This window comes from Idiotropiscis lumnitzeri, chromosome 12 (assembly GCF_059441095.1).
Source record: "Idiotropiscis lumnitzeri isolate Australia: NSW breed Sydney's pygmy pipehorse chromosome 12, RoL_Ilum_1.0, whole genome shotgun sequence".
In the NCBI taxonomy this organism is placed as follows: domain Eukaryota; kingdom Metazoa; phylum Chordata; class Actinopteri; order Syngnathiformes; family Syngnathidae; genus Idiotropiscis; species Idiotropiscis lumnitzeri.
This window is the reverse complement of record NC_142402.1, coordinates 17,014,967-17,030,410: the sequence shown is the minus strand read 5'-3', so window position 1 is coordinate 17,030,410 and position 15,444 is coordinate 17,014,967. Positions and strand designations below refer to the sequence as shown.

The 15,444-nt window shown below is 41.1% G+C and overlaps 2 protein-coding genes across 6 annotated transcripts; one reads left to right on the top strand and one right to left on the bottom strand.

The window, feature by feature from the left end:
* Positions 1-795: 795 nt before the first annotated feature.
* Positions 796-6,724, bottom strand: LOC148326237 (uncharacterized). Of its 4 annotated transcripts, none has more exons than XM_088311725.1 (11): positions 6,528-6,724; positions 5,605-5,660; positions 5,274-5,404; positions 5,115-5,209; positions 4,807-4,833; positions 4,461-4,647; positions 3,835-4,002; positions 3,394-3,735; positions 2,221-2,718; positions 1,673-1,725; positions 796-1,058 (listed from the first exon to the last, which is right to left on the bottom strand). In XM_088311725.1, exons 1-10 carry the CDS (start codon positions 6,630-6,632, stop codon positions 1,679-1,681), a joined length of 1,656 nt encoding a protein of 551 aa, XP_088167851.1. In that variant the 5' UTR covers positions 6,633-6,724; the 3' UTR covers positions 796-1,058; positions 1,673-1,678. The 4 variants fall into 4 exon arrangements, with proteins under 4 accessions (XP_088167851.1, XP_088167852.1, XP_088167854.1 ...); XM_088311726.1 differs by having other exon boundaries at positions 4,461-4,644; XM_088311728.1 differs by lacking the exon at positions 4,807-4,833 and having other exon boundaries at positions 4,461-4,644.
* A 1,195-nt stretch (positions 6,725-7,919) lies between these two features.
* LOC148326236 (arylsulfatase I-like) lies at positions 7,920-15,143 on the top strand. Of its 2 annotated transcripts, XM_088311717.1 has the most exons (12): positions 7,920-8,064; positions 8,424-8,556; positions 9,513-9,721; positions 9,884-10,023; positions 10,105-10,254; positions 10,336-10,410; positions 10,496-10,670; positions 10,878-11,114; positions 11,271-11,417; positions 12,746-12,881; positions 13,081-13,508; positions 13,839-15,143. In XM_088311717.1, the coding sequence occupies exons 3-12, from the start codon at positions 9,527-9,529 to the stop codon at positions 14,277-14,279; spliced, it is 2,124 nt and encodes a 707-aa protein (XP_088167843.1). In that variant the 5' UTR covers positions 7,920-8,064; positions 8,424-8,556; positions 9,513-9,526; the 3' UTR covers positions 14,280-15,143. The 2 variants fall into 2 exon arrangements, with proteins under 2 accessions (XP_088167843.1, XP_088167842.1); XM_088311716.1 differs by lacking the exon at positions 7,920-8,064 and having other exon boundaries at positions 8,395-8,556.
* Positions 15,144-15,444: the final 301 nt, after the last annotated feature.

Sequence of the window (15,444 nt, the reverse complement as noted above, 5' to 3'; positions counted from 1 at the left end):
TTTATGTCACCTTTTCAGCCCCCCCCCCCAAAAAAAAAAAAATAAATAAATCACGTTCAGTTCCGATCAATACATTTTACACCTTTTCTCAGCTTTTTCTAGTCGGGCAGGTGTCAACATACTTTCGTCCAAAATCCAAATAATTTCCTGAAATTATTTTTTACGTCCTGTCGGTGTCCCAATACTTTTGTGCCAACTCCATATTTCCTCACGCGTGTGCGTTTTGTTGCCGTGTGTGGTGCGTCTCATCTTCCACGCGCCAACACTGCCCCCTGCTGGATGTCTTCAACGAGAACTGAAGCGCTTTCCTATCACATATTCTTCAATAATTGGACAAACATATTTGGACACAGATGTTCATCAATCACAGATTGGATGAGTGTTCATATTTTTTATTGAACTTCTTCTCCAGTTGACTTTTCTGCTTCTTTTTTTTTCACTTTTCACATACTCCCGGCGCTCGGCGAAGACTTTTGAACAAACTCCACATTTCCCTCCCTTTTAATTTCTTGTATGTGTCCAGTTTGTGTCCAAAGCTCTAATCAAGGGTGAGCAACTTTGTTGGCATGCGTCATTTGTTTTTGTTTCTTTTCCACCAAGAAATGTCACGGAGCTATTGTTGCTGTTCTTTTGTCTCCCGTTAAAAGCTGCAATGCTGAAACTTGGATCGATGCGGCGTTTATGCTTCACATTTACTTTGAAATGTCAGCCTCTGTTTTTTTTCCTCGCCAAAAAAAGCTTCAGAGTTGTCGCCAGCGCAGCGCGTTGAGCAAACAATACAGGACACGTTCAGGGTTGCGCACATGAAATGCTTTTTTTTACTTTTGAAGCGTTCTCAGGTGTCTAAGGAACTTGCCTGTGACATGCTGCCATCAAAACCAGAACAATTCTTGACATTTTTTACTGCATAATGAAGGTGAAATATTTCTCCAGCAACACGGAAAACATGTGTCAAGCTGTCTACATGAACAGTTTTTTTTTTTAAATGTATACATACAAATAATGTGACACATTTAACAACAAACGATTTCAGTGGTCCAACGTGGTCTTCAAACACACTGAAACAAAAAAGTAGGATCACACACAGTCAATGTTCCCTTTTAACTCTAAACCCTAACCATGAAATCTAAACTCTAACCCTATAAACCCTAACACCACCCCTAAACCCGAAACCCAAAACATTAAATTCTAACCCTAAACCCTAACCCTTTTTTTTAAAAATAAAATTGTATCATTCTAAGAATTTCAGTCCTTAATTCAAAACTAGCCCGTTTTTTTTTTCCAAGAAACTTTTAATAGCAATGTTGTATTTTTTAGGAATGATTAATATCTAATTAATAATCATACTTTTCCACGAATCAAATCATTTACTTTCAACTCCAGCAAAGAGCAAAAAGAACACCTCCTTCTGGTTGAGTCTTTTTGTCTTTCTTAGTCAATCACGTATTGCTCCAGAAATGGCATTTTTATTTTATTTAATCTTTCCATTTAATTATCATTTACTGTAATTATTACTATTATTTAATTATTTAGTTTTTAATTTGTCTCGGGACAACGAATGTCAAAGCCTCATCACTACAACTTTTCAGCTGTGAGGTTGTTGACATGTCATTCCTAGCCACTAGAGGGCAGTAGTTGGAGCACTGCAATGATGTGCTGCGCTGTATCTTACCGTGAGTCAAGCGTCTTCATCATCCACCGTTTTGTCCTTCACCTTCTTCTTCTCTGCAACAAAAACAGCAGCAGCAAATCCCAATGAAGGGCCCAAACGTAGAATGTAAGCAAGCGCATCTTCAGTAATTATAAATCGTCACTGGCGAAAATCTTGTCAGTTCAAATATTTTTAAGTTCACCAATTTTCACTCATCGCTTCAAGAGCTAAAATAGCCTGAGAACAAATCTGTGATCGCCTGAATGTGTGAAAAGTGTTGTAAGACTCCGCCTCCTCACTCACTCTGCAGGAGCCGTGCAGCATTATGTTGCCTTGGATTCAAAGTGACATTTTTTTTTTTAAGACTATAACGAGTAAAAACAGTTACATTATAAACATGTGAGTAAGCATCGTTTGTTAAAAATGGAGAACGGTAACGTTTCAGAAGGAATTAATCAGCCATGAACGCAAGTGTGTGCAGGCCAAGCTTATTTCCTAAACAGAAGCAAATAATTGATCAATTAGAACTGGGACTAAATTTGATTTCAAACTTTGAAATGAACGCTTACTCTTTTTTTTGCAAACAGGAGTTTGGTGACTTTGGGCCACCTCCAGCTCTTCCTCCTCTTTCTTCTTCTTGTCCTTCTTCCTTCTCCTTTTCACCTCCAATGAGTCGTTAGCATACCCGCCGCTTTCCATTTCCTGAATCGCTTCCTCATTGGCTGCTCTCTTCTTCGTCTTTGTCTTCTTTTTCTCACTCACGGCATCCAAAAAGTCGCCAGCATCGTCAAGCTTTTCTTCACTGGCTGCTGTCGTCGTCGTCTTCTTCTTCTTTTTGGTGATGCTGGCAGGAGACTGCTTTTCTTTTATGACGGTCTCTTCTGGAGTCATCTTTTTTTTTGATTTGCCGTCCTCTAAGTTGGCATTACCCACGTCTGGTTTGGGGAATTTCAGCAGCGGAGTTTGGTCTGCCTCGCTTTCGTCGAGCTGCTGTTGCGTTTGCATTTTCGTTTGCTTCCTCCGTTGACGCCGCTTCTGGGAATAGGAGATTTGAGGACTGGCGCCACCTTCAGGATAGAAGAGGAAACGGTAACAATTAAGACGTGGCGTTAAAGAGAAACGTCGGCAATTATTTGTTTCAAAGTTCTACAAAGTGGTTGTTTTACCCAAATTTCCCCCCCCCCCAAAAGAAAATCAATAAAGATACTAAAAAAAAAAAGGCCGTTTTCTCAGAATAAAGCCATCTTTTGTCAATAAGTTATATTTTTCTAAGGACGTAATCATTTTTTTTACAGTCTGAAGTCATCTTTTTCAAGAATGAAGTCACATTTTCTATTAGTTTTATTTAGTTTTTAGTGGTGATTTTTCAAGATTCAAGGCATATTCTTCTCGGACTAAAGTCATATTTTTAGAAACAAAGTCATTATTACAACAATAAAGTCATATTTTTACAAGAATAAATCTGGATTATTTTTTTTTTAATTCTTACAAAATAAAGTCACATATTTTTCAGGAATAAATTCCCCCAAGAAATATTTTTCAAAGTCCTTTTTTTTGAAGAATGAAGAGGATGCTTTTCCGCAATTTTTTTTTAAAGAATTAAGACTTCTTACTGAGAAAAAAGTACATTTTTTCCCCTTCTGAAAACAAGTTTATTCTTGCCGTAATATATTTTTCTTTTGCTTTTTCTTTTTGTAGCATGTCATCTTTTTTTTGTGGCTCTGCGATGCCCCCTGTTGTACCTTCATTACACTGCACCTCCTCTGTGCCCTGACATTCTCCTTCCTCCTCTTCCTTCCTCCTCTTCTTCTTCTTTCGTTTCTTCTTCTCCGCCGGTGCAGCCACGTCATCCTCCACCCCCTGCTGCTCCTTTTCGTCTTCCTCCTTCTTCCTCTTCTTGCCTTTCTTAGCTTTTTCTGGCAAATTTTCCTGCGCCGTCTTCTGATCCTCATCAGGTGCTGTCTTCGTCTTCGTCTTTTTCTTCTTGGGAGTTGCCACTTCTTCAGCGGGACAAACCTCACTTTTGTCAATCTCAATGTCAATGTTGAGGTGGATGGCGACATTGAGGCTATCTCGCTCCTCCTCTTTAGAAAAAAAAATAAAAAAATGACAACACTCGTTTTGAGAAGGCAGAAAATGGGACAAAAATGTCATTACGTGCCTACGACCAAATTGTTTTTTACCGTCATCGGGAGACTGCAGCGCCCCCGTCTGGTCGTCCTCCTGCTCCGACTGGGCTGTGACGGCACTGACTTCCATCTTTTCAACACACACGCTGTTGTTGACATCCTTCGAAGTGTTTGTTACCTTGGCAACATCCTCTTCATCCAGTTCGGTCGTGACGTCCGCGTCTAAACACAAATGAATGGCTGGATTTTCTTTTTTGCCATGAAAAAAAGACTTAAGGGTAATCTTACGAGAGAATAGTGGTATTTTCATTAAAATAGATATTTGTAAAAAAATAAATAAATAAATCCATGAGTAATATTTACTTATAAAGCTGGACTGGAGTTTTTTTTTCCAACAAAAGTCCTACTTTTTCCAGAAAAAAAGGTCAAATACTGTTTCCAAGAATAAAATCAGTTAGGGCATATATTGATTTTTTAAATTTTTATTTAATTTTTTTTCTTCACATATTTAAGTTGTTTTTTTTCCACCAACAAAAATGCATATAATGGCGACAAAGTCTCATGGAGTCATTTGGAAGAATCATTTTTTAAAATGAGACATCTTCACAGTTGCCTGCGAATCTTGGCACCCAAGTGCCAAAGAGGACCTTGTGTGTGTGTGTGTGTGTGTTTGTTTCAACCTGCAGGAGACGGGACGTCGTTGGCACAAAACATCTCTTGTTGATCGCTCAAGCCAATTGTACTTTCTTGCACCTCGGTGTTGCCCTCATCATCCGAGCAATCATTGGTTGCTTCCTTTGGGATGGGCGTGGCCTCTGTTTGATTGACACTCGACTCCAACGGGACATCCATGACGACTTCTGGCTGCTGGAGAAAGAAGATGACAAAGTGTAGTTAACTCTGAGTGCTCCTTGATAGGTTTCTGCTTCAACGTCACTTTTGTGTACTGCACAAAAGGTTGTAAAAAAAAAAAAAAAAATGAAGTTAGCGAAGTGAGCAAGACGACGTCCGAATGGAGCTGCTTACTCTGATGTGACAGCTGGTGGCAATAATCTGTACAGACACAAAGGAGATGATCAGCAGGGGAAATGGGCGAGACAGACATGTGAAAGTGTACTGTTGTGGTTGGCTGAGACTCGCACGCACACACAGACGCGCCATTATTACAGCCAGTGGAGCGCAGCTATGCGTGTGCAACCAAACGGAAAGTCAAACTTTGGGGCTTGGCCACTTCCGCCTGATGAATCCAAAGTTATTTGAACATTTGTGGACAGTCAGCATTAATTTGAAGACGTGCACTGCATCATACATGGATCGCATATTACTTTATTTACCTCTGGTTTGGTTTGTTCTTCCTCTTCAGGTTGAGGTGAGCGACAGCCGTTGGGGTCGCATCCGTTCAAGTGTTCCACACCTTCTGTCCTAGAGGCTAAATCAAAAGTTAATCTTTAGGAAAGAAAATGCAAACATGACCATTTAAAAAAATTACTTACCTAGCAGAGATTCAACATCCGTGTTGTTGTCTTGTGGGGGCATCTCATTAGCGCCCCCTTCAGGTTCAACGGTGCAGGGCACATTGGAGGCATCGACTAGTTGCTCGACATGCTGGATATGCAAGCCCAGCCTAAACACGCGCTCGCGCGCACACACACACACACACACACACACACACACACACACACGTGCATCCAAGCACAATTTATTACCGTCGCATGTTGCCGCTGGAGCACTTTTTAGCTACGAATGATGAACCAAACTATAATTTGTGCTGCTTATTATAACAGCAGTCATTTTTGGCAAGATTCAATCAGAAATTAAGCTTACTTCCTCCATCCTTTGTAGATGTCTTGTAAGTTCACGCTTGCGTTGGGTATCTCCACCTGGATAAAAACAAATTGGCATGGACTGACGGCTGCGCAGCAAGTGTAATATATCAACAGGAAAAAAACTCATGTGAGGTGGTGACATATTTGATCTATTCTTATCATATGCTGTAAAATCATGTCATGTTAAAAAAAAACAATGTCATTCTAGGCATCACATTACAAGAGAAAAGGCATTGTTTCCTAAATTAAAAACACATGTTTACATCAGTCTTATTCTGATTAAACAAAAGACCATCAGTCCACTTTCATGAAGGACCCAGAAATCAAAAGAATAATTTCTGTTGAGAGGCTGAAATCAGAGAAATTGGTCAATTTTAGGTGAAACGAGGACTCTAAACGATTACTCGATTAGTAAGAGATTTGGCGATTAATTTGATAATCGATTAGTTCTCCGCTAATAGATGAATCTTAACAACCTTATAAAATACGAACATGCATTTAGTTTACATGATGCCATAAAAATGTCTTACTGTACACACAGGTGAAAAAGATGAATATGAAAGGATGCTTTCTAAAAAATGGTTGTGCTTCCATTATGATCTAAAGAGTTAATATTTGAAAGAAAAACATCGACTATGTGTTGGTTAAACTTGACAATGTTAGCAATAGCTAGCTGTAAATGGTCGGATGGGGTGGGGGGGAAGGGGGTCATTGACACACACACACACACCCCCCAACTGTACATCTTGTTCTATTCCATCCAGAAAGGCCTTGTTTAAACACCAAATTGGCATTTGTTTCTACTTTTCTGTCCCTTTTCTTCGTCGCCGGTCAGCCATTAAACAAAATGATAGCAACTGGCACGCTCCCAAAACGGATATTAAAAAATGTCAAACATTTTTAGTCCTTTTTGTGTGTTACCTGGCTAACATGTTCCTCCAGCACTTGAGCGGCGACCAGCATGCCTTTCATCTTTAGATGTTGGACGATGAGGAAGAGCAGCGACGAGTCTTCCTCGCACGACATGACGAACACGACATCAATTTGAAATGTTTCAAGGGGAGGCCTCGCTGCTTCACTTTACATATCAACACACTTCACTTCACACCGAGTTGCATCATGGGAGTTGGAGTCTTCCTAAGGCAAATGGCAGAAAAGCCGGAAGTAAAATCTGGCTAAATCAAAGCAGGCTGTTAACGATAGCTCTAATTCACGACACGCGATATCATTTTTTTGTTGTTGTTGCAACGACAATCATGTCAAGATAATGTAAATGTTTATGCTAGTAATTGTGTGTCTTATCTATTTGTCTTTCTCATCTTTGGCGTCATAATGTGATGCAGAAGTTTGTTTTGTTATCACGCAATGGATGGATGGATGGATGGATGGACGTTCATTCTTACGTTATTCCGAAACGTATATTTATTCATAAAAATATTCAAAAAAATCCCAGGGGGCACATCTAACCCATCCTGTTCTTTAATTGATATTTTATTATATTTTACACATGTAAAATGGTTTATTTTATCAAATATTAAATCGTGTTTTTGGTTACGTCTAATGCATCATTGGTAAATTCATTATAATTGTATTAAAATACAATATACTTGTAACAATCATTCATAACATTTCAACAACACTGACCGCATGACGCATAAAGATAAGCGTTAAATTGTGACGAGCCATATGGAGAGTTTTGTTTGTTTTGCAGTTCATGCTCATGGAAACGATCCAAATAAATCCTGACCTCACCTTAGAGGAATTTTTACATATGAGAATTCCTTACCGTGAAGACACCTGAGGATATATTGCACCTCCAATAAATCCCTCGGCACATTCTCTCTCTAACGTGTTTTGTAAAATTGACAGTGGGACATGCTGCGCTCCAGGATAGACGGGGATAGGCTCCAGCACGCCCGAGAAAGCGGTTCAAACATTGTTTACGGTGCAAGTATTTATTTATGCACGCTCGACTACAATATTAAATTATAGTTAAAACTATGTTATGTTATAATCTGTTAAACGCTTTGTTTCTTGTGAAATGCGCTTTACAAATAAAGTTGTATTGTATTGCATACTAAATGTTGTGTACTTGAAAGGACATTGGTCAAGCGGGTTGTTTTTCAATGTGCTCTGGAAATACATTTGGTTTGGATTAGGCCGACTGTACTTCATTATTACATGGATCATGCATTATTCATCACCTTGCCAGATGGCCTGTTTCTTGTTAGCATGCATATTCAGCATTTGTTCACGTTGGACTTAAGAAGACAACAAAGTTCAAACATTAAATACTATCACGTCAGTGTCCAGTAACGAGTGAAGCAGTGTGTGTGGAAAGAAAACAGCGTGAAATGAAATTTTGGAGCTCTTTTTAATGATCAAGTTTCCCACTCGGAAAAAAAAGATACCGGCAGCTGCGGCGGATATAGTCTGGTTGGACTTTTCAAAATAAAAGGTAAACGTTCGCTGTCAAATGATTGAAGTTGGTCTTTATGTGGCCGTAAAAAAAACAAAACAAAAAAAAAACGCTTTGCTCGGCGGTCTAATTTGTGCAAACAGCTATCTAACCGCTAACCACAATTAGCTACGAACATTAGCGAGTCGCAATCAAGCAATGCGTGTGCTGAGTGGGATTTAAATGATTATTTGTGTTGTTTTTAACAATGATTCATTCTAAATTTTGGCTTTAATCTTGCCATTTTGCCGCTTTGGTATTCTCGGAAGACTTTTATTTTGGCGGATAAAGGTGGAATTCATGTTAATCAAGTTCGTGTGACGACGAGTGTGGATTTTTTCCTCTTTTTTTTCTTCCAGTGGGAGTGTGAAGAAAGTCTTTTTGGAGGAAGGAAAAGTTCGCTGGGAAACTTGAGGACATGCGGCGACGTCCTCGGCGAACTTCGAACAACAAGAACGAGAATGGAGTGACTCACATTGGGTCGACGTCTAGGTATTATTGATTGATTGACTAATTGATTACTTGATTGAATGACAACTGCCTCGGACTGATCCCAATTGGCAACGCGGCAGATCAGATCTGTTATCTTTTTGATTTATAAATTAAAGAAATTGTGTGATAAATATGTCAGGCAGCACAGAACCCTAGTGGTTAGCACGTGACATTTGGCTAGTAGTTGCGAGGTTCTGGGTTCGAATCTCGGTTGTGCGTGCGGCGTTTGCACGTTCCGACTTGTGTGTGCTCTTCCTCTCACATTCCCCAAACAGGCATATTCATTTCATGGAAGACTGGCGACCAATCCTCTATGTGTCTGAGCGCTATGATTGGCTGTAACCAGTCAATTGTTTGTCAATATGTGCCCTACATCAACCTGCAGCGAGTCTGTTCTTTGTGTGTGTGTGCGCGTCAGGATTCGCGTCTTGACATTCAGTGGAGACCAGTTCATTGTTTGTCTTTAAGTGCCTTGACAGCGGCTGGGGACCAGTCCATTCTCTGTCGACATGTGAGACCAGTCACTTTTTTTGTCAATATATATGACTTGAGTATGACTGGTCACCAGCCCATTGTTTGTCTCCAAGGGACAGTTGAAAAGCGCTTAGTTTGAAAAGTTTTGAATTATAAAATAAAACTAATTTGAAATAAAAATATTTTTTAATATCGCTTTAGGAAAAAAAATATCTTTCATGAAAAAAAATACACATATTCTTAATTTTCGGAATATTATTCTTGTCCTAATTAATTGTACTATTTTTCCCTTCTGTATTTTTAAGGCTCATGGAAGTATAAAAAAAAACAAAATCAAACGATCAAGTGATGATATGTGTATTCTTTTTCTTCTCTTAAGAGCCCAAGCTGAGCCTGAAAAAGTCAAATGCTGGCTAAAAGTATTTTTGGAGGTGCGCCCTCTGGTGGTGCGTTCACGTAAAATCCGATGTTTATGTTTGAAGCCCCTGCAGGAAAGATGCAGGCGACCGCCAACACGTCGCTACTCTTGTTGCTTTGTGTTGTCCGTTTGCACTGCGGCTGCTGCGATCATCGAGAGGAGCGCCGCAATGACGGGAACGACGATGTCGACGACGTCGAGAACGACACGACGACGACAGCGAAGGGTAGCAGGAAGCAGCCGCACATCATCTTCATCCTCATCGACGATCAGGTGGGTGTGCAAGACCGGCGTGAAGTAATGTTGTTAAGGCTGCTGCTGCCTTCTAGCGGTGGGGATTTGAGGTGCGCTCAGAGAAAATCGTCAGGTATGTGAAAAATGATGATGATGATGATGACGTAGATTACATGTAGACCCCCCCCCCCTCTCGGACAGGGCTTCAACGACATTGGCTACCACAACCCCAGCATCAAGACACCCACGTTGGACAAGTTGGCGGCCGAGGGTGTCAAGCTGGAGAACTACTACGTACAGCCCATATGCACGCCCTCACGAAGCCAGCTACTCACCGGCAGGTACTAGTACACTATTTGTACAGCGCTAGTACACCGCTAGTACACTAGTGTCCCATAAGTAAGTGCTGTTGGTTTGGGCAGGTACCAGATCCACACGGGCCTTCAGCACTCCATCATCAGGCCGAGCCAGCCCAGCTGCCTGCCCCCCTACTTGGACACGCTCCCCCAGCGGCTGCGCCAGGCCGGCTACGCCACGCACATGGTGGGCAAGTGGCATCTCGGATTCTACACGTGAGCGCACCGCAATTAAGTCCGCACCCGTGGGACGGCCCATTCGCTAAGTCCCACTTGGCTCTCTCGTCTTGCATCCAGGAAGGCGTGCCTGCCCACCAGGAAAGGCTTCGATTCCTTCTTTGGATCCTTAACGGGAAGTGTTGACTACTACAGGTAACGAGTGCTTGCTTATGGTAGTTTCACATTCTAAAAATGATTGGACGTGACTCGCTCGCTCGTGTGCGGCACGTGTGCGCAGTTACGGGTCGTGCGACGGCCCCGGCCTGTGCGGCTATGATCTCCACGACAACGAGAGCGTGGCCTGGGGTCACGAGGGCAAATACTCCACCACGCTCTTCACGCAGCGAGCTCGCAAGATCCTCCAGAGTCACGATCCCACTCGGCAACCAATTTTCCTACTTCTCTCCTTACAGGTAAAGACAAAGAAAAGACAAGAAGAACTTTTACAATTTTTTTTCTATTAATATTTGTTTACTGACATTACAATGAATTAATTATGATTCATTTAAATATTAAAACCCAATGCCAAACGACCAGGAAAACAAATTTGGCAAGAATTATATTTTGCACAAGATTTGTTAATTGCCTAAAGAGTTTTTTTTATTTTTTTTTTTGTGCAGGCGGTACACACACCGCTGCAGCCGCCCAAGTCGTACATCTACCCGTACCGCGGCATGGCCGACGTGGCGCGCCGCAAGTTTGCCGCCATGGTGTCAACGGTGGACGAGGCGGTGCGCAATGTCACATACGCACTGCGCAAGTCGGGCTTGTACCGCGACAGCGTCATCGTCTACTCCACCGACAACGGGGCGCAACCCTTCACTGGCGGGAGCAACTGGCCGCTCCGAGGACGAAAGGTAATGCGAAACGGCTCGCCACACGTGAACGCGGCCAAGAGAATAGCACTTATTTGCACTGCACAGTACTAATCTCAGAAAAGGACGACTTACCAACCCCCAAATCGGCGAAAAGTCATACCTGTGCTCGCGATGTGCTGCTGCGGCTGTTTTTAGGGCACCTACTGGGAGGGCGGCGTCCGCGGCGTGGCGTTTGTGCACAGTCCGTTGCTACGGCGACGGAGGCGAGTGTCAAACGCTCTCGTCCACATCACCGACTGGTTCCCCACTCTGCTCGCGCTCGCCGGAGGAAACGTCAGCCAGGTTAGTCGCATGTCATGACCATTTTGGCGCAGCAAAAGTGCTACAATTCTTCATTGGGCTTGGGGGAAAAAGTTGAAGAAAATATAGTACTCAAAAAAAAAAAAAAAAAAAAATCCTATTTATTTTTGTTTGTATAAAACGTCCTGGAGGGAAAACAAACTCTTTCAGAAGTAGTCATTAGTTTTCAACAAATGGAACATTTTTTTCTGAAATAAAAATACATATTTACGTTTTTATTTCAATAGTGTTTTACAAGGTTACTTTTTTATGTTTCAAAAGGTTTTGTTTTAAGAAATAGTGCACTTACAAAAATGTCATAAGATTGACTTTTTAAAGTAAACTCATGTATATGAAAGTACAACTTTCTTGAAAAGAAATGACCAAAAAAATTATTGGTAATAACAAACGGGTGCCCCAAGCTAATTACAATATTGATCCAAAATAGTGATAATCATTTTGCAGCCCTTACTTTTTTCTTTAACAAAAAAAAAAACTAAACTTTTTGATGTATAAAAATGCAAGTGCTCTCGACAGCTTTATGAAATTGTAGAAGCTTTTGTGTCGTTTAAAGTGCCTTTGGTGAGTAGCGATAACGTTTTAATTCTGCGTACGAGCGAGCCGTGTCGGAGAATTGGCAAGTTTTCCACAGTGGCCGTAAAAGTAAAAAGCACATTTGACATTAATGGAGATGAATGTGCTTCTCAGATGTCAGCGGCGCACAGAACATGGAGCTCATGGATGCTTTTAGGGTGACTTGAAACATAAATTTTGGACTTTTATTGGCGTATCTCACAGAGCTAGGTTGGAAGCCAGATTTTGGCTGCCTGAAGGGGGAAAAAAAAAAAAAAAGTCAAGTAGCCACAATGAGTCGTGTGACTTGCAAAGTATATATCTGACCAAAATTTGTACTCACAGGCATTAAACTACATTCGACATTTACATTGGTGCTACGATATTTAAAATACATTTTTCATTGAAAAACAATGTTTGTATTTATTGTCAAATTAAAGATTCGGTTAATTTACTATGACTAATACTATCAAAATAGTCATGAAAATAAATCATAGTTTACATGTCAATTTATTTTTTTTTTTTACAAATACAATCAAAAATTATGAATTATTTTCCCCAGAGAGTACTTCAAGAAATACATTTTTTCCCCATGAATGTAAAAATTTTAACAAACACATTTAAATCTTAAAAAGATGTCATGATGGTGAGTAACCATCAAAAAATGGCAACTTATTTTTTTTTCCCTACCCCATCTGTCCGTCTTGAAAATGAAACGTGCCCCATGAGCACCGAGGTGGTTTTTCCCTTTACTGCAGAGCCAAGGTCTGGATGGCTTTGATGTCTGGGCCGCCATCAGTGAAGGGAAAGCGTCTCCTCGTCAGGAGATCCTGCACAACATTGACCCCCTGCACAAGCCCCCCACGCCCACACGCACCGGCGACCTTGCCAAAGGTAAGTCTGTGACACCCCAAGTTGGCAAAAAGAGTCCACGTTTAGTTGCTGTTGAAAATTTTTCAACTAGCACAAATTTCCCAAAAGTCCCAGGAGGACGAGCAGTGATCGTAGCCAAAGCTGCTGGTTGTTCATTCGCGTGTTGACTAGTCTGATGACGAAATTTGTTTCGATTCAACGAGAGACTCTCTCCTCACAGGATTTAAGAAGCTAAACAAGAAAAGGAAGAAGAAAAAGAAGAAACTCCTGAAGCAACGACCCAAGCAAAAGTCTGCGTTCAAGTCGTCAAAATCCAAAGGCACAAACAAGTTGTACGCTGAGCTCAAAGGTCGCCCGGACCGTTCCATTGCTCGCTCGTCCAAGTCCAAGTCCAGAAGGACGGCGTGTCCGGAGCACAACCTGTCGTGGACCGAGAGCAAGCTGCAGCCGCGCCTCAAGGCCAAACGATCTCCTCAGCCGACGGCTTTGTTTCCGCGTGCTTCTTCCGAGGACGTGACGGCAGCCGATGGCACCAACGCGCTCCTCGAGTCGCCCGTGTGGGACACGTCGGTCCAGGCGGCCATCAGGGTCGGAGACTGGAAACTGCTCACCGGAGACCCCGGACATGGAGAGTGGGTCCCGCCGCAGGTACACAACCCCCACCAACTTTTTTAGTTTCTCATTTTTTGGGGAAGATAAGTTCTGCAATTTTTTTGTTGTTGTTTAGGATTGTAGTTTTGTGGGGGGAAAACATTTGTTTTTACTAAAAGGTTTAAGAAAAAAAATCATGAATGAGGGAATCTTAGTTATGTGTACTGTATGGGTTCAATATATTTGGTAAATTCAGGGATAAATTAAGAGGAACATCAATTTTCTGTGGTAATTTGAGTTGATTTTTTAAATTTATTGGTGTCGTGTTTATTCTGATGATTTTTTTAAACTTAATTAAATTTTTTTTGTTGTTTTTTTGTGGGGTAGGTTCTGCCGACACTGGCGGGCCGCTGGTGGAACCTGGAGCGAGCGCTCCCGTTGCTCCGGAGCCAAAACGGCGGCGAGGGGGTCAAAAGTATTTGGCTTTTCAACATCAGCGCCGACCCGTACGAGCGCCGCGACCTTTCCCACCAGCGCCCCGAAGTGGTACGCCGTCTACTGGCCCGCCTCGCCCACTACAACCGCACCGCAGTGCCCGTCCACTTCCCGCCTGACGACCCCCGTGCCCATCCCAACCGGCACGGCGGTGCCTGGGTGCCTTGGATTGACCAGATCCAGGACCAGGAACAAGACCAAGACAAGGACCGAGGTAAGACAAACCACCAGAATGTCCAGAAGAAGAACATCAAGAAGAACAAATGCCGCCTATGCAAGCTCAAGGCCTTCTTCCTCAAACTCAACACCGGGATCATGTCCAGTCGCATATGAGCTCCATTAACAACAACAAAAATCTGGAAAATACAGTCACCAGATCCAGACTAATATTTCTAGTTTGTTTCCTTCATGTCCCGTAACTAGAAAAAAAACAGACTTGTTTTCCCAAACATTTTTTTTTTAAAGTCTCATAAATAGCCATTTAAAAAAAAAAAAAATCACAAGTATGTTTTTTCTTTCCATCAAAAAAATAAAATCAGAAAAAAGAAAAATGCACCTACATCAATTTAAACCATATATACTTGTTTGGAAAGTTACACTTTCTTGACAATCTTTTCCTCCTGAAAAATATGGCTGAAGTATTGTATGTAACTTCTCCTGAAAAGAAATGTGACTATTTTTAAAACATACAAAGGCATTAAAAATATGAACCCCCCCCCCCCCAAGTATAACAAATATTGCTGGTTTGTAAAAAAAAAAATTCCTCTGAAAATGTATTTTTAATCACAAGTACCTTTCTTAATTTTACTTTTTCCTCACAACTAATTTTTGCTTGCAATACTATTGGTTGTCTACTAGTATTTTCAAAAGTATGCTAGTTGAATGCATACTGTTAAATAGTTCATATTTAAAGGAGTTTGTACACTTCAATATGAATCCTTAACATTCCTATTTTAAGTAGAGAAGTTCACTGGTTATACTTTTTACAACGCTTGTGTGAATCTGGAGTTTTTTCGTTTTTTTTTTTTTTAAATTCACCTTTACATCTATTCTGCTGTTTGAGAGCGACAGATGTGTTTTTTTTTTTTTAAATAAGTATCCAACACCCGCGAATATTTATTGTCCTGACAAGTACTGTTTACAGAACTCGGTGGTCATTGTTTGAAAATTTCTATTAAAAAATGTCTCCCCAACTAACATGTACTTTTTTTTGGTTATGCATATTTCAATTGTTTAAACGGAACTCCAAAATAAGATGTGCAAGAATAAGACAGCACCAAAATTGGCCACAAGGGGATGCCAAATAGCAAGATTTTTGGTTCACTTGGGGTGAACTTATGGAGACAACTGACGTCATTTATTGTCAATATGATGCAAAGGACACGACTAAAATCGTTAAAAAAATTGGTTTTAGCTTTTTGTTGTGTTGGAGTAAAGCCACAGTGCAATTGAGTAGTATTAATAACTAAGAATATATCCTTGGAGATTTGAAGTGGAT